Here is a 26108-nt window from a genome sequence, read left to right as displayed (position 1 = left end):
TTTTTAGGTGTTTTGAAGGTTTAAAAAACATTTAATAAAAACTTTATTATCATATGAAATCATTTGACACAAAAATCAACTGTTTTGGTGGCTTAAATCTTCTCCAACAACTTTTTCTCTTTAAACCATAATCCAACGACCTCTCTCCCTTATCCATGAAAAAAAGAATTAAAAAAATAAAAAAATAAAGTTGCATATCCAAAATCTATTTTTTAAAAATTAGAAGGACCGATTATCTAATAGTTTAATAAAAAGAGGATGAAAATGAACTTTCTAAGTATGTTACACATATTTTACTTTGATTTTTTATTTTTCAATTCAACTCTCCCAACAAAAAAAAAAAGCATTTAAGGTCTAATTTTAGCTCAAAAAAGCTTAATTCTACAAAATAAAAAATTAAAAATAAAATTAAAATTTATAAAAAATCATAATATTACAGTTCATCGTAAAATATAAGAGAGTAAACAATAATAATGTATAAAGTAAGAAAAGTCACACGCTTTATATTTTCTTATAATAATCTTAAAAAAAAAAAAAATATGATGCATGTCTCTTGTGCCTATCATTTTTACTTGATTATTATATTTATTTTTGCTCTAGTATTAGGTTTAAACTTTTAACGTCACGCAATCAACAAGATAAACCTAAAAAACTCTATTAATTTATTTATACTGACTTGCTTGCATTTGTTGCCAACATTTACCTCTCTCTCTCTCTTTGATATAAATACGTTGTTTTAAATCTTTACTATTCTTATAAAAAAATTATAATTTTTTTAAAAAAAGGTTATTCTGAGTTTTTATAATAAATATAAATATGAACTTCGTATTTTATAACTATCAATATTTTGTAATTATCAATAAAAAATACCACATATAATTGAATAATTCAGGTGTGAAGGGCTAAGTAACCTAGAAAGGAAAAGAACAAGATCAGAAGAAATCCAAAGGGCATCAAGTAAAGTTTTTTAAATCTGTAAAAACATCATTTAAGAACCCCCTGCACAGCAATTCCGAGAGACAAAGGGAGTTTTAAATGGTGATTAGTGGTTGCAATCTGGGAAGAAAGAAAAGGGATTAGTTCAAACAACTGAGATAATTTGAGTTGAAGAACACAAATACATAAATATAATCTAAACTCACTAAAACTGCATGAAGGAAAAATCGAATGTCTTTCAGTTGAAAACACTAAACTCAAGAATCATATTCCCGCTATTGGGTCGGAAGTTAGGATATTACTACATATAATCCTGACAGCTTGTCCCAAAAGCCTACATCTTTCTTGTCTCTTATTTTTCTGATTTTTTTTTCTTCAAAATCCCAACCACAGCTCACATCCTTTTTTCACAAGATATTATGGCACTCCGGCCAATCACATACGGGGAGTTCAAATGATAAACCAAAATCAAAGGAGAAACTGGAATTCCTACTATACATTATACAATTTTGCCGAACTCGCTACCATTTGATTCGGTGTGGTTGCGAATACCATTGTCGTTCCCATCAGATGGTTCCCTGCTACTGCGCTTGCACCAACACAAAAACTGAGGAATCGGCCCATTATCCCCAATAACCCAGGTATGATTTGCGACAGCATCCAGTGTCATCCTCTGAGCTGGGTCTTAACAGGACAATTTTCAAGTCAAAACAGGATATACGAGGGATAAATATAAAAGGAAACGTGTTTACCCAGTAGGGGAGCTTGCAAAGCCTATGCCCTAGCTGGAAAGGCCAAATGTTGACAACAAATAGATTTTACTCACCTTTGCAAAGAAGTCCCTCGAGTAATTCCTTCAGCTGCGAGTTCAATTCATCAGGGAGCACCAAGGGGTTGTTGACAATCTGGGAAAGAGGAAAACACAAAATCACTTGTTTAGAAATTTGTAAAGCAGGAGGCTTAAATAAGCAGAGAAGATAAAATGGAAATGATAGTTAGTTTGCTTGCCTTGTCATATGTATCCTGGAGTGTTTCTCCGAGAAATGGGTATTGCCCGAGTATCATACAGTACAAAGTCACTCCCACTGCCCACGTGTCTGCAGCTTTGCCATGGTAAGTTAGACCTGTTCAATCAGAAGGCAAATCCAGGCACAGATGTAAGCTGATCTCATGTCCTGTTAGCTTAAGCATTACAGATTTCTCAGCTTAACAAAACACCTACCAAGACAGCACTCAGGCGCTGTGAAAACAGGAGTCCCAGGAGATCTACGAAGTTCATCGTTATCATCCTACCAAACCAAATAAGGCAGTTATAAAAAACAAAAGTACTTCTAATATGGAGAAAAAGAGTGTAAAGTGGTGTCATATCACAATATCCATTTTTTGCCAGCACATAGCAAGCAATAATTTTACCATTCTAAGGTGCTGGACCAGAAAATATGCACACTTCATATAGTACTAATGCTTTCTGCATGACCACAAATGATTGTGAAGAGCCAAGGTCAACAATAGCGATGCATGTAATCTAATTTGTGTGCCAGTAGCTATTACAGGTTAAATATTAAAAAATCCCGATAAGTTGTAAATTTAACAACTCTTCCATTTTAGATACAAATAAAATCTCATACTTGATTTCTATAAAGCACTCAAATGATCTTAGCTTATACAGAGCTGCTGAAAGATAATCGACATCTTTACAAGTTGAACTTCAAGGAGTACCCCAGCAAGGTAGACGAGGAAAAGGGAGGATTCAAACAAGCAGATGCAAGCGCAAAATTCTGACTGTTCAGGATAGAAATGATATTTACAAGTACAACATTCATCAAGGCCAGCATTGTACAATTTAAACCTTTCCTTTATAAACTTTCAGTACCAAAAAACATATCCCCCATGGAATAACTCATATCTACCACCACAACAAAAAAAGAGACGGAACATCTTACAGTCTACTTTAAAATCATAGAATTTTGTCACTAGCTCTTCTTCCATAAAAGAAACTAACTGGAACTAAACCTGTGTTGAAGCAATATCATTACCTCAACTACCTGGCTGACACTGAAATCTCCTATCTTCACTGTACCGGAGCGAGTAACCAACAAATTGTCAGGTTTGATATCCCCATGCACTATATTCTGTTTAACACAAGAAGAAAAGTTCACTATAGAAGAGATATTTGTATATTGAAAGGAAATGCACACACAGCATCCATAAAACATCTTGATAAAATCAAAGAGAATACAAAGCTAATTCACATTAATTCCATAGAATCCCATTCATGTAACAAAAACTACAATGTTAATTCACATAACTTCCATAGAATCCCATTCATGTAACAAAGTTCAAGAAATCAATGCAAGGATAAATACTGTCTGCTTGGACTTTCCTCTTGTTTGTCAGTTATCTTTTCTTTTTTGGGGAAAGCTCATATTGAATTACATCAGAGTTCTGGTGGAGTGAAAACTACTAATATTGTGAATGCTAAAATCAAAAGGAGATCAAAACTAGATCTCGTATCCCAATTAGAATGCGATTAAAATAACAAGAACAAGCAAAACCAATGGTCAAAGATTTGCTTTGGCTAAAATTACCTATTGAAGTCACCATCTTCTAACTATTAGTACTGAGCAAGTCAGACTATATATACAGAGAAGATAACAAGCAGTAGTTTGAAGTTTCAAAAAGATATTCAAAATGATCTGGATTAATATCAACTATCAAATGTGAATGTAATAATTCGTCATAATCATCAAGACTAGCAGGCAGTAAATTTTCTTTTCTTCTTGTGATGAGTAAGACAATGGCAAACATTTTTAGAGACCAAATGTTTAAATAACAAGCTTGTAGTACCAGCAACCACATTGTCATTCTAGCATTCAAACATGCAGGGAAAGGAAGTTACAGAAATACCAGTGAGCTTTAAACCATTATTTTCAAATCTACTAGGCCAATTACTGTTAGTATAATAGTGCTACATGAAAAATAATGATAATATGTCTGAGTGCACGCAAGTCAGTTTGGTTATGGATAACTTGATAAGAAATACTGAAAGTGGAAGATCAAAACACAAAAATGATTCTTATAGCAATAGACAAAGAAAATAAAATAGATGAGAGAATAATCAGTTGAACATACTAACAAAACAATATCCAAGAAATTGAGCTATCAAGAACATACATGAGCATGAAGATACATCAGCCCAGATACAATATCCCGCAAATACTTTCTAGCAGTATCTTCACCAATTCCACCAGGAGGACCGGATCCTTCCCACACCCATTTTCCATCCACATATTCCAGAACTGAGAAAAGAAAAGAAATTTCCAGTCAATTAAGAAGCTGTCCATCCTACTTAATAAACATGTATTCAACACAAAATCACAATCACGAGATTGAGCACACTCAAATTGAAACGATAAGGAAAAAGAATGTGGTTACGAAATACCCATGTAGAAGTGATCTGTATTTGGGTCATCAATCACCTCAATGAGATTGACAATATTAGGATGGTCCAACATTTTCATGATTTGAACCTGCAAGGGAAAAAGAAATAACAACTTGTGTTACTTCATCCAACAGTACTTCATGGCAAATAGCTAAACAGATCAATTAATACTATAAACATGCAAAGGGCCAATCAAGTATAATGAGCACCAGGTTATTACAAAATACAAATGGAATGTTCACTCAAATGGCTACATCTGGTTCCATTAGTCTTTTGTAAGCTGTTGTGATGCTAGATCATTTTTCATCACTTCAACTCATCATCTTTTGTCCACCACCCTCCCCCCTCTTAATACTTCAATTTGATTACTCTTCCTCACCAGGGCATCATAGATCAAATAGATCAACATAGGAATAGACAAACCATCTAGAATAACTCTCCTGAATCGGGTATCACCTGCACCTTCTCATAAATGTACTCATTTCTTCCTCAATCCTTGTGCTTCCACGCATACATCATAACATCTCAAACTATACTCATTTTATGAACATTTTGATATTCACTTCCACCAATCACTTTCCTTCATCCAAGTTTTGAATTTTGTCAATTGCAACACTCTGATACAATTTCGATAAGAACCACCCTGATTACAAATAACATTTGATTCAATGAATGGCTCCCATAAGTAGTCACACTACAGCATCTTGACCAATAACAATCCCCCTTGGTAGAACAATCATCATTTGATCTATATCACAGAAAAAAAGAACAAGGAAAACATATAGAAAAGGGACAAATTACTAGAATCCACTGGACTAAACCCTTGAACTCACATGAAACTTTGTGTTTTTGCGATCCACAAGAACAAACAATTATGCAAAATCATAATACTCAAATTCATTCATCAAATGGCTTCTTGAAAAAACATTGTGTAAATGTGATTATTTAGGCAAAGAAACCCTAAAAGAAGGAAATATATTAACACCCGTAATCAATAATAACTGCTTAATATGAAATAAGATAATTTTCTGAAGATAAAAATGCTGAATAACAATTTACAATATTGAAAGAATTAAGAAAATGAGTTCATAACACATCTTCTTCTTACACTCATCACCAACTCTATATCCAATATTGCTGAAATTACAATGTATGTACTCTGTTGATGTTTTGGTAGTCTATAACTAGAGAATTCTAAGAGTTTTCTTCCATAACTCCAATTTTTTTTTGGTCCTAGTTCTAGTTTCATACTTCAAAAGTATATGATTTGCAAATAGCACACACCATTCAATATCATCTTGATACAACTTTTCAGTTCATTCACAAACAGGGCAAAAATACATTTGGACTCAAGGCTGCGCCTTGGTCCTAGTTGACTGTAATAGGAAATTCATTTGTCACCACCAGGAAATTCTCTTCATACCTACACTTTCTCACATTTAGTACCAAGTAGAATCACTCCCCTTTTCTTCAGCACCCATTGAAGGACTTTTCTTAGTACCCTGTCAAAAACCTTCTTAAAATCAATTAGGACCATGTGGAGGAGGTTTCTTTTCTTTCTGTTTCTCTCCATTAAACTCCAGAGAAGAAAGATAACCTCCATAGTCAGATCTCCCAGGAACAAAACCAAACTGATTTTCCAATTAGAAGATCTATGCTCCATCTCTCCTCATAGGTACATCAACTGATAAATAAGCTCACTGCCTCAATAGTACATGAAACTTAAGTATCACTCTTGAACTCGTATAGCAAAACAAAGGACCTTTTCTAATCATCCAGTACCTTCTTCGATATTCCGTCAACAGCTTTATCAAGCACATGACTTCCACAACTATTCATCGCAAAACTTCAATGGCAATTTTGTTAAGCCTGCAAGATTTTTGAATCTTAATTCCTTCAGAATCTCAATACGTCTGAAACCCAAATCCCATGTATATACTTAAGGTATATGCACTTTAAAGAACCTTATGCAAGCTATTGTAGACATTACAATAACCACACCACTGTAAATACAGTATGGTCTAATAAGTAAGGTGATGCAACCCCGCCAACCAATGAGCTTAAAAATAATAATTTTGTTAGGATAAAGCTAGAGCATTTTCCCAAAGGTTCAGATGTTGGTATTGCAAATTGTGAAAGCACTCGAGACCACAAAACAAGAGAGTAAGTAGAAGCAGATACCTCACGAAGAACATCAGTCATTGCAGTCTCTGAAGGAGCAACCCGCAGCTTCAACAAATGAGACTTATGAAAGGCCTGCAATTGATGAAAAAAATTGCACATGTTTACAAGAAATAAGAAGAGTTGTATGCTACTTTAACTGAGAGTTAATCTCACTTTCTTACTTATAAAAAAATTTCAAAAGGGAATAGAAAAGAGAATTCTCTACAAAAAAAAAATTAAAACTAATCCATCCAAGTAAGTTTCATAAAAAAAGATGTGACTACTCTCTCTAAGTTGTTGGTACTTCTTTTGATAAACAGTTGTTCCTACTTTATCCACCACAAAAAGAAGCATTCGGATTCAGAGAGAAAACACTACCTTAATTGCACAAAGCTTTCCATCTATACTGCTTTGATATAAAACCTGTTGCAGAAACAAGGTTGATAAAAAGCTAACAGACCAATTTCTTAACCAAGACGAGCAAAAAGAATGTCTCCCCACATTATGCTTACCACTTTGCCATAGCTACCAGCACCAATCTTATACTGGCGAACATATTCATTGATCATCTTATTACCATCTTCATCCTGGAAAGCATTCAACCAAACAATGAAACAAGAACCCCTACTCGGAACTGTAAGTTGTATGCACAAAAATAATACCCAGGAGATACAAATGGATTATAAGCAAATTCCATGTTAAAATGCAAATTCAAATGAAAAAAACGATTACCTCAGAGCGAACGAGTAGATGGGTTTCCTTGACAGGAGATTTCCTGCAAACCAATCCATTCAGTTCCCTAAGTCTTAAATTCTCTTCAGAGCGTTTGGCACGATTCGGCAACTCGGCATAATCACAATAACTAGTGCCCGTAATGTCACCATTAAAAGAACCATCATCCTCCCCACCATCATCATCAATTTCACTATCTAATAATAATTCCTGGGAGAGATGATTATTATTATTGTGGTGATGATAATTTCTCCCGCCGCTAGAAATGGGCACGGGTCTTCGCTTGGGCTTCCTAAGGAAGCCAAAACAGCTACAACAACCCATTGCTCGAGCAAACGAATAGCTCTTATGTATCATTCTCAATAGAAAAACCCTAAAATTCAGAGCCAGGAAAATAAAGAATCAAAAGGCTAGAAAAAGAAGACAGAAAAGGGAACAGAAGAGATGATCGGATTTGGGATTATTCCAAAGGATGCCATTCAGCCAAATGAAAACGAAGATAGCTTAAACTAAAAATAATATTGAATAACCAACCAAACATCGTCCTGATTGTGACTCCACTACAACACCAACATAAAACAATCAAATATCAAAATGGAGTTTTCAGAGAAACCCTACTTTTGGATACAATTTTTAGGGGTTTATTTGGTGAGATTTGAAGATTGTCAGAGAGAGAGAGATATGACACTTTATACATGAGAGAGAAAATACAATCAAATAAATAGAGCATATATGGAGCTGAAATAATGTTTTGGCTGTTGGAGACAAAAATAGGTTTTTCTTTCAAAAAAAAAAAAAAACAAGAGGAAGCGTGTCCGGAGAAGCTGTATGTTTGGTACTCCTCCACTACTATTATTAACGTTTGGAGAAGCTGGTTTTATTTATGCAATTATTATTAAAAATCTCCTATTTTTAGTGAGGAAATACCATGTATATCAATTGCAGTAATTTACTAATTAACTTAAAATATAAATATAAAATCGAGATAATATTATAAAAAATAAAAGCTAAGTCTTATAATAATTTATGATAAAAATTTTAAAAAATAATTTAAAAAAAAAGTTAAAGAAAAATATTTAAATCACCAAAATTAAAATTTAAAAAAACACAAAGCAAAAATCAAAGTTAAATCAATAAAAAAAATTCTAGTCTTCCCACATTAACTTGACTAATAATTTAATATCAAATTATAAAAGTAAAAAAAATTATTTAAAATAAATGTTATAACAAGAAAAAAACTAGAGTTAACATGGGTTAACTCAACTATTATTACTCAGGATATAAGATATAACTAACCCTACAAAGAGAAAAGCAAAACAAATAATGAAACTTAAGATCTAATAATTTAATGTTGAGTGATGAAAACAACAAATAAATTAATTTGTAAAAAATAAATTGAAAAAATTAATTAAATCAGACAAATATTTAAAATCAATTATCCAAGTCATGAGACCAAAATTAATCTCTAGAAGGCAAACAAAAAAACAAGACAAAACTCTTAATCACAAAATATTAAAAAAAAACAAATAAATAATAATCGAATCAATGAGGATCAAATTTAATATAAAAACTAAATGAAATAAAATAATTATGAGCTAAATTGAAAAAAAATAAAAAAATTAAAATTAAAATAATGATGATCAAAATTAGAATAAATAAATAAATAAAATATTGAGAGAAAAAAAACTAGAAAATATTAAAAAAACAATAATTAAAGAAATAAGTACCATGTTGAAAATAAAAACTAAATAAAATAAAAGACCATGAAGCCCCGTTAATAAAGCAATTGTTTTTTATTTTAAAGATAGATTAGTAATTTATTTTAGAAATATTAATTGAACCCGTGAAGATATCATTTTATCATTGCTTGACTTGCATTAAAAAGAATAAAAACATCAATTCATTGTAGTAATTCATGATAAAATAAATCTTTCTCCACAATATTTTACAGGTCTTTTAATTTTTTTTATAACATAAATCTAGTAAATATAAATTATTTTATATTGACATAACAAGTCATTTTACTACCGACTCGAATAACCAAAAAAAAATCAAAATATTACATGTTTGTTATTTTTTTATTATTATTCAAAGTGTTTCTAAAATTTCTACATTTTCTTCCTCCTGCCGTCATTTCTATCTTCTTCTTTCTTCACTCACCATTTTTTTCAATTTTTTTTAATCTCAATATCAATTGACAATTACATAAACACCCTTAAACATCGATGTATTATTTTATTTATTCATTTTTTTTTAACTTTAAAACCAAAACCATCCACTAATTTTTTTAACATGAAGTTGCTGTCTGAATTTGTGTTCCTAGCAAAGATTTTTTTTTTATGTTGGTGGGTTATTTATTTATTTATTTTATTTTTATTAACATGGGTGTTGGGGTTAGCTTGCGTTTACTTTGACTAATCTCAAGAGTCCTAAAATTAACGATCATATAATTATTCAATAATTATCATATTAGCAACCACAGTGTTTGAACTTGAAACTACAAATATTGGTGGGTTATTAATACACAGAGATGTGTTTATATTTTCATTTTTATTTTAAATGAGCATTCATATAAAATATAATTTATGAAAAATTATATTTGGAATTAATTTACAAGGTTAAATTAATTTTTGTATCTAAAATCTTTTCAAGGGTATGGAAATGAAATTTGATTCATAAAAAATGTGCAATAACAAATCAGACGAGAGACTTTCTGATATAAAATAATTCCATATGGATTTGACATTAAAACAACATTTAAAAAAAAAAAACCCTTAGCAACGAAAACCCTATTTTTTTAACAAAACTCCCCCACCATCTCTTGCCTTCTCGTATTCCAGCCATCGTCGTCTCTTTCCCTCTCCTATTCTAACCCCACCATCAAAGGGCTTTGTTATTGATCATAAGAAGAACACAAATGGTGTTGGGGCGTATTTCTTCCGAGAACCCTTTGCACATCTTTTTTTTTAATTGTTTGAGAATGCGGTTTAAATCGTGTTTTTTTAATTTTAAAAAAATTATTAAAAATTATTTTTTATATATATTTTTAAATTATTTTGATGTGTTAATTTCAAAAATAATTTTAAAAAATAAAAAAAAATATTATTTTAATGTATTTTTAAACAAAAAATACTTTAAACTACAATCACTGCCACAATCCCAAATAAGCTCTTTATCTTCCTATCCTTGCTCTAAGTCACATGTAAAAATAACTATAAATATATGTTTTTAAAGTGTTTTGGAATACTAGATCCCTTACTAGTTTATTCTATACATGTTTTAAGACTCCGTTTTATTTTACGTTTCAAAAATAATTTTAAAAAATAATTTTTTTATTCTTTTCTTTACTTAAAATTAATTTTTTTGGTGTTTCAATGTGCTAATATGAAAAATAAAAATTTTAAAATAAAAATACATATTATTTTGATGTATTTCTGATCAAAAAATATTTTAAAAAATAACCGCTACTACACTTCCAAACACTCAAAAAAACACTAAAAAGAAACATATTGACTATAACTAAAATGAATCAGTGTTTTACTGTAAACTGAGTTACTATGAACTGTGAGTGCTTTCACTGTAGATTGTATTGTTTGATATTGTAGAGTAAATTACTAGAGACTATGAGTTATTTCACTATGGATTACACTGTTTGGTAAGGCATAGTGAGGTTGTAGACCCGCTCCCCTGGGTCTGCAGACCCCGCAATGAATAATAACAAATTTGTTTGGTGGGGCATAATAAGGTTGGATCTACATACCCACTCTGTAGACCCTCATAGGGGTTGAAGACCCGTGCAGCTGGGTCTGCACAGAAGAAAAATGAAAAAAAGAATACAATAACAATTATTATTGTTAATAGTTAATAATTTTTTTAAAAAAAATTGTTACTATAAAAACTTTGGCCAGACAAGTTTAATATTATTATTAATATGATAAATATTATTATTTTTACCGTAAATATTATTATCTTTATTATAATTAAAAGTATTATTATTAAGAATATTATTATTGTGATATAAATATTGTGATTTTTATTATAATTAATATTAAAAATACCATTATTTTTATTATAAATATTATAATTTTGATTATATTTATTATTATTCATGTGATAATTAATAAATTTGTAGAAAATATTATAAATATTGAAAATAAAAAATAGATTTGATTTGTAAGGTAAAATTAAAAATTAATATTACTATTGTTGTTGTTGTAATCATCTAAGTCCGCGTACCCTGGACATGGTAGCCTGCCAGGTCCACGTGTACTGTGGACAAGGTTGTTGCCAAGTCCAGGTGTACCTTGGACTTGGTTGTTGCCAAGTCCATGTTCCCCTGGATTTGATTGCCTGTCAAGTCCACGTGTCCATCGTCCGAACCCATATGTAATGGGTCCATCATCCCGACCCAAATGCAACGGGTCCATCTTCGGGACCCAAATGCAATGGGTCCTGCGTCTATACTCACCTTTCTTGGGTATGTGCAGGATCCAAGGTTGATGGGTCCATAGATAGGGCCGGACCCAAGAGAGGTGGGTACAGACACTGGACCTAGGTATTTTTGATGTTGCGTCAAGATCTAATTTTATTGGGTCTGACATCATAACCCAAGGCTAAGGGGTCCTGTTGACTGGACCAGAGCTAATGAGTTCTGCAGTCTGACTCAATTCTCTTGGGTCTAGAACATATTAGCCTAAACCATACACATGTGTTCGGCAATCCCAGGAGCCTGTGTTCTACATCCTCACGCGCATAGGTCTCTCTTGACCCGTTAGACCTAACAACACTTCAAAAATGGTTGAGTCTGACTGCCCTGCCAGACTACCGATCTTAGGTCTGACTAGGCAGCTGAAGCCAATATCATTGTATTGTAAATATTAAAAATATTATTATTTGTATAAGAAATATTGTTATTTTTATTCTAATTAATATTGTTAATATAAAAAAAGTATTTATCTTATAAATATTATTATTTTATTATAATTAATATTATTAATAAAAATATAATTTTGAAAAAAATTATTATCAACATGAAAAAAAAACATAGAATTGATTTGAAGGGTAAAATGAAAAATTATTATTATTATTATTATCATTAATAAATTTTTAAAAAATATTATTGCTATTGAAGAAAAACCATATATTTGATTTCAAGAGATTAAAATTTATAAGAACTTGGTCATGCAAGTTTAATACTATAATTAATACTATAAATATTATTTTTATTTTTATTCTAATTAATATTTTTAATATCAAAAAAATTATTATTTATCTTATAAAAATTATTATTTTATTATAATTAATATTATTAATAAAAATATAATTTTGAAAAAAATTATTATCAATATGAAAAAAAAACATAGAATTGATTTGAAGGGTAAAATGAAAAATTATTATTATTATTATTATCATTAATAAATTAAAAAAAATATTATTGCGATTGAAGAAAAACCATATATTTGATTTCAAGAGATTAAAAATTATAAGAACTTGGTCATGCAAGTTTAATACTATAATTAATACTATAAATATTATTGTTGTTGTTGTTGTTGTTGTTGTTGTTGTTGTTATTATCATTAATAGATTTAAAAAAACTATTATTCATATCTAAGAAAAACCATAAATTTTTTTAAAGATTAAAAATATAAAAATTTGAGTGCACAAGTTAAATATTATTATTAATACTATAGATATTATTATCAAGTCAGACATTGCAGCCAGACTCCACCGAATCCAGGTACCCTGAACTTGGCCGCTGCCACGTTTATATTCCCCTGGATTTGGTCGCCTGCCAAGTCCACATGTCCTGTGGACTTGGACACCTGCCAAGTCCAGTTGTCCCGTGGACTTGGACGCTGCCAAGTCTTGGTTCTATGGAGATGGCTGTCTGCCAAGTCCACGTGTTTCTTAGCTACCAGGTTTATGTGTCTCTTGGACTTGCCCGACTCCAAAGTGCATGTGCCTTGGACTAGGCTACCTGTCAAGTTTAACTACTTTGGACTTGACCACTGCCATGTTCAGAGTAGTGGTTTTGGCATGCGTGTTTGACCACCGCTACCTTGAACTTGACCCACTTAAAAAAACATGGATGCAATTTAAAGGTTAAAATCAATTTTTATTAATATTATTTTTATAATCATTAATATTATTAATATAATCATTAATAAATTTAAAAGAAATATTATTGATAATTTCATTTGAAGGGTAGAATCAAATAAAAACCATAAATATTTTTTTAAAATATTAAAAAATATAAGAACTTGGGCAGAAAAGTTAAATATTATTATTAATATTATTAAAAAAAATTTAAAAATATTATTACTATAAGAACTATAAAATTTTGGACGAGACAAGTTTAATAATATTAATAATATGATAAATATTATTATTTGTATTATAATGTTATTATAGTTAATATTGTTACTATAATAATTAATAAATTTAAATGGGTCTTGCCACAAGACCCATTAGCCCTGCATCTTGAAGCAGGATAAATTAGACATGGGTCCGGACTGCGAGCCCAAAAGAACTAGATCTTGCCGTAGGACCCATTAGAGCTGGGTTCTATAATGGACCCATTCGCCATGGGTACTAATGGGTCCAGCACACGACCTAATTTTATAGGGTCTGGATGTCGTACCTAATTTTTTTTTGTCAAGACTCAAGGCTAATGGGTTCATCGTTAGGACCCATTCTCCTGAGTCTGACGTTAGGTCCTAAGGCTAATGGGTCCTAGCATTTAGACCTACGTTGATGGGTCCTGTAATACGACTCAATTCTCTTGGGTTTGCGACAAAACCTAATTTTTTTAGATCTTAAATTTTAATAATATTTTTTATATAAATAAAAGATGAACCTCCACGATGTAGCACAGATCACCTAAAAACATGGTATTGTGGTGATAACATCCTTTTTCATACTTGAAAAGAAATCCTTTTTGATTTTGGGTTTAGGTATACTTTCTGCGATCCTGTAAAGAAGTAAAAAATAAATGTGTTTTTAAAAAACAATACTGAATATAAATTGGAAGCTTTCTTTTTATAATAGCTAGGTCATGACATTTGTATATCATAGAAATCCAGGCCAGTAGAAAACAATATTTACAATATTAGTAAAAACAATATTAGTGTGTTATATATATTTTTTCAATTATTATTTACATCTCCATGTCAAAGCTATAAAAAAAAGTAAAAAAAACAAATTAATTTAATACTTTTAGGTTAAAAACAATTTGAAAAAAAATAGAGCATAACGCTTAATTGAGCCTGGTCAACCTTCATGATCTACTTGATTACAATAGCATTTAGTAGTTTAGCCAATAACAGAAGATGAGTGTGCTACACGATAGCATTTGATTAAATACAGGAGTTAAATTATTAACAAGAATGAGTCAAGAAAAAAATGGGTTGGTAGTAATATATTATTCAAGTTATAATTAATATTTATATAATCGTGTCAAATTTATTTTATATTAATTTGATCAATTTTTTGTTAACAAATATATAATTTCATTTGTTTAATAAATAATTAATATGGTGTAAGTCTATTTTCATATTCTTTAAAATGTTTATATTCCATGCCATTTTAAATAAATAAAAGGGTTCTTGTAACAAAAATAAATGATTTCTGAATCTAGAACAAGATAGTTAAAATTGCTAATTTATTTTATTTCTAAATGTATTCTAAATAGTTAATTGGATTCAATTACGTGATTTAATATTTTATTTAAGACATCAAAATTATAATAGGTAATTAAATTCAATTTCTTGTGTGATGTAGTTCTAAATAGAAAAAAATTAGTTATTTTTTTAATTAATTTTCCTTTATTTGTTTATTTTATGTTGTTCATATTTTTTTATATTTTTGTATGGTGAGATGATATCTATTGAATTATTATTACTAAAAACTATTGTATCTTTATGAGTTAAAATTATGTTAGTTATTAACTAGTATATTTGGTAATGTGATTTGCGTTGGTTTAATATTTATTTTATTTAAATTTAATTTGTGCAAAATATTAGAATTTTTATTAGAATGCTTATATAATTTGTTTTCCTCAACATTTTAATGAATATATTAATTTGATTGACTTTTTATAACAAATATATATTTTTATTTTTAAATAAATAATTAATATGACATGGGTCTATTTACACATTATTTAAAATTAACATGTATCATTTACTTTTTTAAATTAAATTTTTTTTAAAAACTTAATCATGCATGGAGGAATGAGTTCTACCTAACATACTAGAATTCAAATGCATGGTTATAAAATTCAACTTGAAATTAATATCGAAACAAGCTTTAATTACATGTTAAGAGTATCAACTTTTATTAAATTAATTATTTTTAAAGGATTAAAGCCATATATTTTTTACTATAATTTATTTTTTTAAATTAAAGGATCAGGTTTTATTTTAGATCGATTTAGATTTTTAATTAAGTCAGATCATATCACTCTTTTTATTTTTTCAACTCGGATTAATCCAGGCTAGGAGTTACTGAGATACTGAGTCAACCGCTGACAAATCCGAGTTTTATAAATAGTATGATTTTAGATTAAAAATATAAAAAATTCATTCCGCCATCAAACCTAGTAATTGACGAGCCTAAAAATGGCAATACTGAAAGAAACGGGCAGTTTGGGCCTACAACATTGTGTGGGCTCGAAAACTGCAAAATTGGGCTATGAAAGAAATAGTAATAACACTGAAAAAATAAAATAAAGAAATGAAAAAGCAAAAAACAAGAGGTGGCGGCGCTGGTCCAGTCCACTCTTTAGCGCCATAGAAAAGGAAAACAAGTGTTCCCAAATTTTACAAGTCTCTCTCTCTGTATCTCTAAGAAAATAGAAGGGAGCCGCCGTGTTTGCACAAGGATGGCCGCCGTTGGCGTTCTCGCTTTACAGGGTTCTTTCAACGAACACATTGCAGGCACTTTTTTCTTACATAAACCTAGTTTTGTATCTGTTTTTTGATGTTTGTTTAGTTACTCGAAAACAAGTTTGTGTGTTTTGACAGCGCTTGCCAGATTGGGAGTTAAGGGAATGGAGATAAGGAAGCCAGAACAGCTTCAAAATGTCACCTCTCTTATTATTCCGGGTGGTGAAAGCACTACTATGGCTAAACTCGCTGAGTTTCACAACCTGGTCTCTACTCGCTTTTGTTTTTCCTTTTTTTTGTTGATTTATTTATTGATTATATAAATGGGATTTGTTTTTTGTCTAATGGTCCTTTTCATTTCTTAATTGCAGTTTCCTGCTTTACGTGAGTTTGTTCAAATGGGAAAGCCTGTATGGGGGACCTGTGCAGGTCTTATCTTCTTGGCAAACAAGGCAATTGGTGGGTATTTCTTTCTCTCCTCCTTTTCCTGTATCCAGTTTGGATTTCTCTTTTTAAGTTAATGCCTTTATGGTTTTGTTTTCAATATAAAATGACAGACGTAATTATTTTTTTGCAGGTCAGAAAACTGGAGGACAAGAACTGGTCGGTGGCCTAGATTGCACTGTTCATAGAAATTATTTCGGCAGTCAGGTATGTGTGCTTTAGGGTTTCCTTCCGTTAATGGTATCCGCTGTGTAGGTGTGTATATATATATATTTGTTCTTCTCAGTTCAAGAGTGGCAAAAGTTTTGAGTTGGCTTACTAAGGAAAACTTGGTGAAAAAGGCATGGAGATACAATGCATTTTAATTCAAGTTTCATCTCATAATAATGGATTAAAGCCTTTCAAAGTATAAGGGTTTCTAGTTCTGAGGTGGTATGACAGGCTTCACAATCTAGAGAAATGTTGCTTTTCATCTTTGTAATATGTTTCCAGAGATTGCTCCTATTTCTGGTTCTATCCTCAATCCTCATTTTATATTATGTTATCTCCTATATGGGCACTTGCATTAATGCTACCCGATCAAATTTGTAGAGCAGAGTAGAATTAATACTCCTCTTTTCAACTGTTTTTATCGTTTTCATTAAAGCAAAATAAAACATAAATAACAAGGTCAGTTATAGGTGTAGGCGTCATATAACTCACTGCTTTCTGGCAAAAGAAATTATAACTAACTATAGGGACACATTATATAAACTTTTGAGATTAGCTTCTTCTTCTTCTTCTTCTTTTTTTTTTTTTTAAAATTTAACATAATAACGTCCACAGATTCAAAGTTTTGAAGCGGAGCTTACAGTTCCAGAACTTGCGTGTAAGGAAGGTGGCCCTGAAACGTTCCGTGGAGTTTTCATCCGTGCTCCTGCCATCCTTGAAGTCGGGCCTGGAGTTGATGTGCTGGCTGAGTGTCCTGTTCCATCTACCAATGTATTATATTCAAGTTCTGCTGTTCAAATCCAAGAGGTTTGTACATGTTTCATTCTTGAATGGAGATCTTGTGTGTAACACTGCCTGTCCCTTGGAGTGATATCGGCTGTTTTCTTCTCTGTTTGCTGAATATGCATGCATGTATTTTTTTTTGTTATTACAAGCCATGCGGTTCTGATTTCCATTAGAATGGCAGACAACAGGAAAAAAAAAAACAAGATTGAGTAGAATATGGCTTTATGCCAATATGTCTTACGTGTAAAGTGAAATTCCTCTGCCATTGTAATTAGTATTTGCAAGGGGTTTCTTTGGTTAAAATGCAATTAGTTTTTCTTGCCTTATTTTTAATGCCATCAGGAATTTCAAATTTCAGCTGGTTTTTTTTCTATCCGAACTTGACTTTGACTGTTGCCTTATTTAATTTTTATTCATGTAAAAATGCATAAAATTGTAAAAATCAAAATTTTACCACACACACTCACCAGTATAAAGTATATTGCAATACATTTTCTACGTGCATTTGTAGGTGTCTGATGCATACATTCTTTTGTCTTCAATTTCCCATTTGCTTTTCTTAGGTCTGTCTGATAATTGTGAAAAGCATTCAACAGAGGGTCTGCTATTTCATGTTTGATAAGATGATATGATCTTTAAGATTTTCGACAAAGACTTTGGATAAATATGAGACTGCAATTAGTTGCTTCGTAAAATAATCCAATTATATGGATCTCATCAGGCTATTACTGATATTGTCCCCTTGAAGTATGTTTGGGCAGAAACGCAATGTAGTTGACCTGCTCTTCAGCATTTTTTATGTAGTGATCCTCTCAGGACTTCAATCTATGCCTCTATGTTTATTCGCACCATATTATGATGCTCTTGTTTTGGATGTGTATCTTTAACATTTTATATTTGCCAAATTTAAATAATAAATTGCCTATTTATGAGCATTTTTAGCAGGCCTTGGCATAGATCACACATGATTGATGGAAATTTTGACTTTCTAAAAGGAATTAAAGTATATTTTCTATTTATGAGAATTTAATATTGAAAGTTACTCCATTCCTATTTCTACATAGCTCATTTTGACAATCAGTACTTGAGATGGTTCACTTAGGTTGACTTTGTATTGATACTTTGGAAGCAGTGCGAGTCAGGCTACTAGTTACTCCCATCCAAATTCCAGGGAATTTCTGCATGAATGCATCCCATCTGGGATTACATGTCAGGTTAGACTGTTGGAAGTTCAATTGTGTACCAAAGTCTGCATTGAAGAAATACCAAGTCATATAGATTCAACATGTGGTTGGCCAATAATTGACAGAACTTTTGGATTAGATTAGATGCCGTTTCTAATCTAGCATGCGGAATCCCTGTCCTATTTTAGCTGGGCCAATTCCTACAGTTGCAGGAATAATCTTTGAGTGTCGCAAGTCTTATGTGCTCCCTTCTAAATTATTGAAAATCATGCGTCTGGATTTGCTTTCACTGTCCAGTTTTTCTAAGCTTGTAGAGGGCTACTCTGTGATGATGATTGGTCACAAATACAATGATGCACAAATGGAATTGATATTTACAGATCAAATAAGGTGCATGTCCACCAGACACTCAAAATCTGTCCATGTAGGTCTAAGTGGATTGAAGTGTGTTCTGCTGCAAATATTTTGTTACATCATCTTCTCCCTTAATTCATATATTTTGCCAAAGATAATGCAGTGTTGTTAACAATCTTCAATAATCAATCAGTGAATTGACCACTTAACCATCATCTATGGATGAAGAGGTGTCATGGTTAATGATTTTTGACTAGGGAATTCTCTTGATGGCTTATTGGAAGATACACACAGAGCTCAGTCAGGACTTCAAGCAATGGGTATCTGTGAAAGAGAGTTTGAATGACGTGTTCTGCTTTTGAAGTAGTCTGATCATCTACATTGTCAATTATTAATTGATTGGCTATGTTGTCATGATAAAAGATATAGGAGATATGGATGGGGTGGCAGATGTTTTGGTTGCTTTGCTTTGATTGTTTTTTCTTTCCTTTTCTGATGAACTTCTTCATCTAATTTCCATTGATTTTTTTTGGGTTAATTTTCTTATAGAAAAAAAAAAAACGAGGATGCAACCAGGCTGTTTGAAAAAACTGTAGCATATGTTAAGTATTGGCGCATCATATGTCACTGAAAAAGTAACACCATCCGTTTGATCTTCTGTCAGTGCCTTGTCCTACTAACAAGGGAAAGGTCTATACAAACAAACTTTTATACATAATTTTGGTACAAATTTGATTTGGCAAATGATGTATAGCGCCACCACTTGCCATACAAGTAGGATGATATCATTTTTCCTTGAGCACTACTACTCTTCGTCAGATTTTGCTGTATGTTTTATTTCAAAGATTACACATAATACATGTTTGATATTCAGGAAAATTCCGTGCCAGAAGAGAAAGTTATTGTAGCTATAAAGCAGAGGAATTTGCTAGGGACTGCTTTTCATCCTGAACTGACAGCTGATACTAGATGGTATATTGGTTTTTCAGCCACGAGTTGTCATTGTAGTCTTGTGTAAGATTCTCAGAGTGTGCTTCTTCTGCAGGCATAGCTACTTCTTGAAGATGGCAAGCGAGGCTGGAGAAGCAACCTCTGGAAGCATTGTCCCAGCTGGAGGAGTGGATCTAAGCAGCTATGACGGAAAACCACGGATTGATCTCCCTATATTTCAATAGTCTCAGTGAGATGATTAATGGAAGTTTCTTTTCATCTTTTCAGTTATTTTGTTTTTCCTTCTGAGCTGCGCAAGAAAATAATTGCTCCTTTGCCCATTGTTATCTTATACCTGGATCATGTTAGACACGACTAAGAGGTTAGTTTATCTCTTAGGCTTGGATTTCAACTTACAGTCAAGCATCCGCCCATGTACATATTATTATATTAAATGTTCAGCGGAAGTTTACGTTTTATTTTTTTAGAAATATGTGACATTTGAAATTCATCGTGTGTTTTATAGAAAGGCAATACCACGCCCCTGCGTACAAATCAAGATTGTTACTTTCTTTGCCTGGCTCGAGCCACCGTCCTTTTTCTCCTGGTATTCATATATGAAGTATAAACGCAACTTAACAGTCTGGCAGGACGTGCTTGACTTTATTTGTTTATTTAAAGGAGATCATGTTTCAACAATGCTGTTGATCGAAGCCATCGAAAAAGGGGGTCGAATTAGTTTACCTTGCCCCTACAAAGAACTTGAGATTACAGGCCAGTAAATACACGAAGATGTATAGGTAAGGGCGGGGACAGAAATTTTTCTTGTTTTGGGCTATTAAATAAATATATAATTTTTTTAAGATAAATTATTAACTCTTGTACACAGTAAAATATTAATTCAAATATACTATTTAAAATATTAAAAAATAAATTTGAAAGTAGATAAATTTGAAGTGAAAGTAAAAATAAATTCACTGTTGAAATTACATTTTTTGATATTTTATGGAATATAATATAATTCATCTATAATCAAATCTGAATCGATATTATAACAACCCCTCAATCGGGATAAAATAATAATCTCATGTCAACTGAAAAAAAAAAGTAATTAAATTTTTTCCCTCTCTCAATTCCTCTTTCATTCACTTGATTCTTTCTTATATTACTATTTTATAAGTTGGACTTTGTAAGTTTATAATGTTATATTCTTACTTTTTTTTTTTCCTTGGATATTTTTATGTTTTTCCCTTACTTTTCTTTCCTTTTCTCTCGCCTTATCTTTTCTTTCTTTTTCTAGTTTGTTTCTGCCCAATCGGCAACATATAAAAGGAAAGAAGAACTACTTTATTTTATTTTTTAAAGGCAAATAACCATTTTACTTTTAATGAGTCGTTTTGCTTTTATTTGACGGTTTTTTTTTGTTAGTATTACCAAACTCTGTTCATTCTAAAATTTTAACTAGATTTTATTCAATATATTTTAAGATCCCTTGTAAAATTTCAACTCAATCTCATGGTCGGATTAAAAATTACACCCAATAACGTAAAACTGGTCAAATTTTGATTTTTTTTATCAAATTTCTGAATCTCTCCAAAAATTCTGAAATTTTAACCTAAGCTAAAACATTATATTAGAAGGCTCAATGCAAATTTTCAGAATTTTTTGATACCCCAATCAAGAATTATAAATTCTTTTTATATAAAACTAGTCAAAAAATCTTGACCTGAACTAGAGCCTGCCCGAGCCCTTACTTGCCTCCGCCCTTGTGTACATAGGTGAAAACTAATGATTTCTTAAGGCAGTATTATATTCTTGCTGGGCACATATTGAAGAAATACTCATGGGATATGGACTTTGGAGGTATCTGCAAAGATAAAAGTTGCGTATATGTATATGTTAATTGTATCGAAAGTCACAAAATAAAGCTATAAATTGTTATATGGGTTTCCCCAAGCTAGTAAGGTATGTGAGGGCTCAAATGAGATGGGTTAGAATATTTTCCAATCCAATTTAACAACGCGTAACCAAAAAGTTAGCTGTTAATAGTTGTATAAAAATGATCTGTGGCTCTGTGCTGGTTTTAGGGGATCCATGATTGCAGGGTAAGCAAGCTCGACCATCTAAAATGAAGGCGCCTGGATTGTTGCTTCCATAATTTTTAATCCAAGTGAGGCTTTTGCGTGATCATGCATGTAGCTAAATGCCTTGTTGACTTTCTTGAAATGATACCGTACTTGCGTAGGAATTGCTGATTTCATCACTATTGATAAATGCAACCAATTCTGACACTTGAAATATTGATAATTGCTGAGAGGCATTCATGACTGTTGACGAAGTTGTTTATGATTCGAAATCCAAATATATATATATATAAATAATGCAAATATGATTCGAAATCCAAATAATGTAAAGATAAATATATAGAAGAACCATCTTTCAATTCTTGAAGCAAGCAAGCCATGGATCATACATACATGTCCACGACACTAATTAACCCCCAGAACATTACCTGTTTACAAGTAGTTTGAGCTCCTTCACGATAAACTGAAGCAAACACAACTTTAAGGTTTCAAAGATTGAATTTGAAGAAATAAACTGCTTTACTTGGCCAGCTACGTATGTTTATTTCACAGAAGGAAGCAAAGATTCATGGAGTATTATGCCACCCTAAGGCGGTGTTTACTTCTTATAAATATATGCCTTTGCAACTCTATTTTTTCATCTCATATAATCCAGTATTAGTTTTGCAGCACTTAGGGATCAACAAAAGATAGTACAAACTAAGATTTATGGCTAAAATGAAGTCATATATTTTGGTAGCGGTTTTCGTTGTGTTAATTGCTACACAAGGCATGGTTGTTCAAGGCAGTAGCAATGGCAATGGGAGCGCAAACAATGGCAATAACAATGGAAATGGAAATAATGGAAATACCAATGGCAATGGGAACCACGGCAACAGCAATGGTAATAACAACGACGGCAATGATAATGGAAATGGAAACAACGGCAACGGCAACGGTAATGACAACGGCAATGAAGACCACGATGACTTGACACCTCTTGGGAGTGGACAGGAACGAGCTCAATGCAAGGCGAAGGGGCATTGTAAAAACAAGATCGTAGTCTGTCCAGCTCAGTGCCCAGAGAAGAAGCCCAAGAAGAACAAGAAGCACAAGGCATGCTTTATTGACTGCAGCAGCAAGTGTGAGGTGACTTGCAAGTGTAAGTACATATTACATATTTATTAGTTATAATTAAGCAACTATTTAATAATTTGACAGTAGTATCTCTAAATTCATTAATTAATGTGAATCCACTTGCAGATAGGAAACCTAATTGTAATGGATATGGCTCTCTCTGTTATGATCCTCGGTTTGTTGGTGGTGATGGTGTGATGTTCTATTTCCATGGAGCAAAGGGTGGTAACTTTGCCATTGTCTCTGATGATAACCTCCAAATTAATGCCCACTTCATTGGAAGCAGACCTCAAGGAAGGACTCGGGACTTCACCTGGGTACAAGCACTCTCAGTCATGTTTGATTCACACAATCTTATCATTGCTGCAAACAAGGTATCACACTGGGATGACAATGTCGATTCACTCAATGTGAGATGGGACGGGGAAGCAATTAACATTCCTACTGATGGAGAAGCTGAATGGAGGAGTGACAGCGAAGAAAGACAAGTTGTAGTGGAAAGAACTGATGACACCAACGCCATGAAAGTGACTGTTGCTGGTCTACTGGAGATGGATATAAAGGTAAGGCCTATCGGGAAACATGAAAACAAAGTTCACAACTACCAGTTGCCGGACAACGATGCATTTGCTCACTTGGAGACACAGTTTAGGTTTAAAAACTTAACCGATCTCGTGGAAGGTGTTTTGGGAAAGACATACAGACCAGACTATGTTAGTCCTGTCAAGACAGGGGTGCCCATGCCAATGATGGGGGGAGAGGACAAGTACCAAACTCCATCTCTCTTGTCTCCCCTCTGCAGGCTTTGCAGGTTTCAGGGCGCATCAGCTGGGAATGGGATCGCCACGATCTAATTGATTAAGTTGCCTTCTCAGCTCAACATTAATGAACTTGATTAAGAAAATAAAATCACGTCTTTCAATTCTTTGTAAACCCAATACCAGCGAAGGAAACGCTGTATCATCAAGGTTCTTTTTTCTTGAATATTTATATAAAAATAATAATGTTATGAAAAGCGCCCATTGATTACAAATAGTTAATGTCTTGAAGAAACAGACCAGCTAGTATTTGAAAATTAGCCAGCATCCATGCACACAGAGCAGCGATATTAAAAATAGAAATCTAGAGGTGGGCTGCTAGCTAAAAAGGCTCAAGAATCAATGCTGCAATTCCACTGCCAGCTTGAGCTAGCTGGGGCCACATTAGTTTCTTAACTTCTTCCATTGATGATAGCCATGCACAGGGTTAATTTACTGGATAATTATTACGTATACTTACCATTGTCGTCAGTCTAAGATCTTGGAAATCAAGTCTTGAGTAGTTCAAGCCATGTGAGCAGCATTTTGTCTGGGATAGTCCATTAATTTGAACTCAACAGATCTCTGATCAAGTCTCAACAAGATTGATCTACAATGGCATGGTATGATGTTGCTCACACAATATATAAATGAGGGTTAAAGTTGAATTCCTTGGCTATTCTCACTTATGAATGTAAGCGTAAACATGTTAATTGGTATAGGAATCTTGCTTTCACAACACCTTCAGTACTAAGACGCAGGAACTCCATCGTATTGTGCTAGCTGAAACTGATTAAAACTTGCGATATTTTCATAACCAAGGATATATAAAAGGAATACATGTATATATTATTTTATAATTTCACAAACAAAATTCAGACCTAGTCTAAGGTAATTAATATTTCATATATCATACCAAAGACTGGATTTATTTTTTTCTATGCACTTTTGAAGAGGTTCTATCCTTATTTTCCTCATTAATAAAATAACTATTGTTGGTTCAAGTGGTTCATATTTATTTTTTTTAAACAAGATTTTGAGTTTGAGTTTTGTGAATAGAACACATCATCGCTAGAATAATTTTATCTCTTAGTGGGCTGACCCGACTCGACCGGATTGATCGGGGTTCAGTGAGCTTCTAAATAATGATATTTAGACAAAAAAATAATAATAATATAAAAACTATACAATAGTCATTCCATAAGAGCCAATCAAATATAGTATCCCTAAAGTTACAACACATGTATTGTTGTAACATGACACAAATTCTAATCCTAATTGTATAAGACATTGAAAACCTTATAGGCTTAGAACTTGTTGTGGCTAGCATGGGACATTTTGTGAGATTAGGACCGTGACCAGTTCTCTACCCATTAGGACTAAGACATATTCCTTATAAATGCATGCTTAGACATGTTTTTCTAACATGTCAAATTATGCCTTGCCTGTGCTGCAATGATGCTGCTAGCTCCTTTTATTAGAAGTATATTTGATGAAGGATCTTAAATTGCTTTTAATTAGAAGTATAACAAACCTGTAAAGTACAGAGACCATACATGATTTTTTAAATCTAATTGTGAAATAATTTACAATTATGTAATCTTAATTAAAAGTATATAATATTATCATAAAATTAAATAAAAATAATTTACAAAAACAATAATGTTATTAAACTCCATAACCTAAGTCGCAAGATGATTAAGGTTGATCCGATCTAACATCGTCTCAATATAAAAACAATTGTTGTTTTAAAGTTTTTGTAAAGGCTATATATCATGTTTTTACTAGTCATCAAAGTTATTTTTGAACCCAATAAATTAAATAATTTATTTTGAATAAGTTCCTACGCATTTTAATTTGAAACTCGAGTTAGACAAGAAGCCGGGTTGACAGGTTTCAAGATCGAGCTATTTAATTAAATTTAATGATACTCATAAAAATAATGAGTTGGTGAGAGAGTAACACTAAAGAATTTGATAAAGTTAAATGTTATTATTTTCCGGTGAACAAATTGTGCAATAATATCATGCAAGATTAACACCGAT

The 26108-nt window shown here is 32.0% G+C and overlaps 3 protein-coding genes across 4 annotated transcripts; 2 read left to right on the top strand and 1 right to left on the bottom strand.

Moving 5' to 3' along the window:
* Positions 1-1122: 1122 nt before the first annotated feature.
* Positions 1123-8087, bottom strand: LOC133680356 (serine/threonine-protein kinase GRIK2). 2 transcript variants are annotated; one of them, XM_062103255.1, is made up of 11 exons: positions 7274-8087; positions 7054-7128; positions 6920-6964; positions 6560-6634; positions 4379-4466; positions 4111-4235; positions 2973-3068; positions 2159-2225; positions 1945-2060; positions 1763-1841; positions 1123-1614 (listed from the first exon to the last, which is right to left on the bottom strand). In XM_062103255.1, exons 1-11 carry the CDS (start codon positions 7628-7630, stop codon positions 1436-1438), a joined length of 1302 nt encoding a protein of 433 aa, XP_061959239.1. In that variant the 5' UTR covers positions 7631-8087; the 3' UTR covers positions 1123-1435. The 2 variants fall into 2 exon arrangements, with proteins under 2 accessions (XP_061959239.1, XP_061959238.1); XM_062103254.1 differs by having other exon boundaries at positions 1123-1620; positions 7274-8086.
* A 7931-nt stretch (positions 8088-16018) lies between these two features.
* Positions 16019-20545, top strand: LOC133679108 (probable pyridoxal 5'-phosphate synthase subunit PDX2). Its single transcript, XM_062101618.1, has 7 exons — positions 16019-16209; positions 16297-16424; positions 16530-16617; positions 16736-16809; positions 17428-17619; positions 20011-20108; positions 20182-20545. Exons 1-7 carry the CDS (start codon positions 16155-16157, stop codon positions 20309-20311), a joined length of 765 nt encoding a protein of 254 aa, XP_061957602.1. The 5' UTR covers positions 16019-16154; the 3' UTR covers positions 20312-20545.
* Positions 20546-22706: 2161 nt separating this feature from the next.
* Positions 22707-24281, top strand: LOC133680565 (putative RNA-binding protein involved in heterochromatin assembly). Its single transcript, XM_062103579.1, has 2 exons — positions 22707-23291; positions 23393-24281. The coding sequence occupies exons 1-2, from the start codon at positions 22859-22861 to the stop codon at positions 24118-24120; spliced, it is 1161 nt and encodes a 386-aa protein (XP_061959563.1). The 5' UTR covers positions 22707-22858; the 3' UTR covers positions 24121-24281.
* Positions 24282-26108: the final 1827 nt, after the last annotated feature.

Source organism: Populus nigra, chromosome 19 (genome assembly GCF_951802175.1).
Source record: "Populus nigra chromosome 19, ddPopNigr1.1, whole genome shotgun sequence".
NCBI lineage: Eukaryota > Viridiplantae > Streptophyta > Magnoliopsida > Malpighiales > Salicaceae > Populus > Populus nigra.
This window is presented reverse-complemented; position numbering and strand designations above follow the sequence as displayed.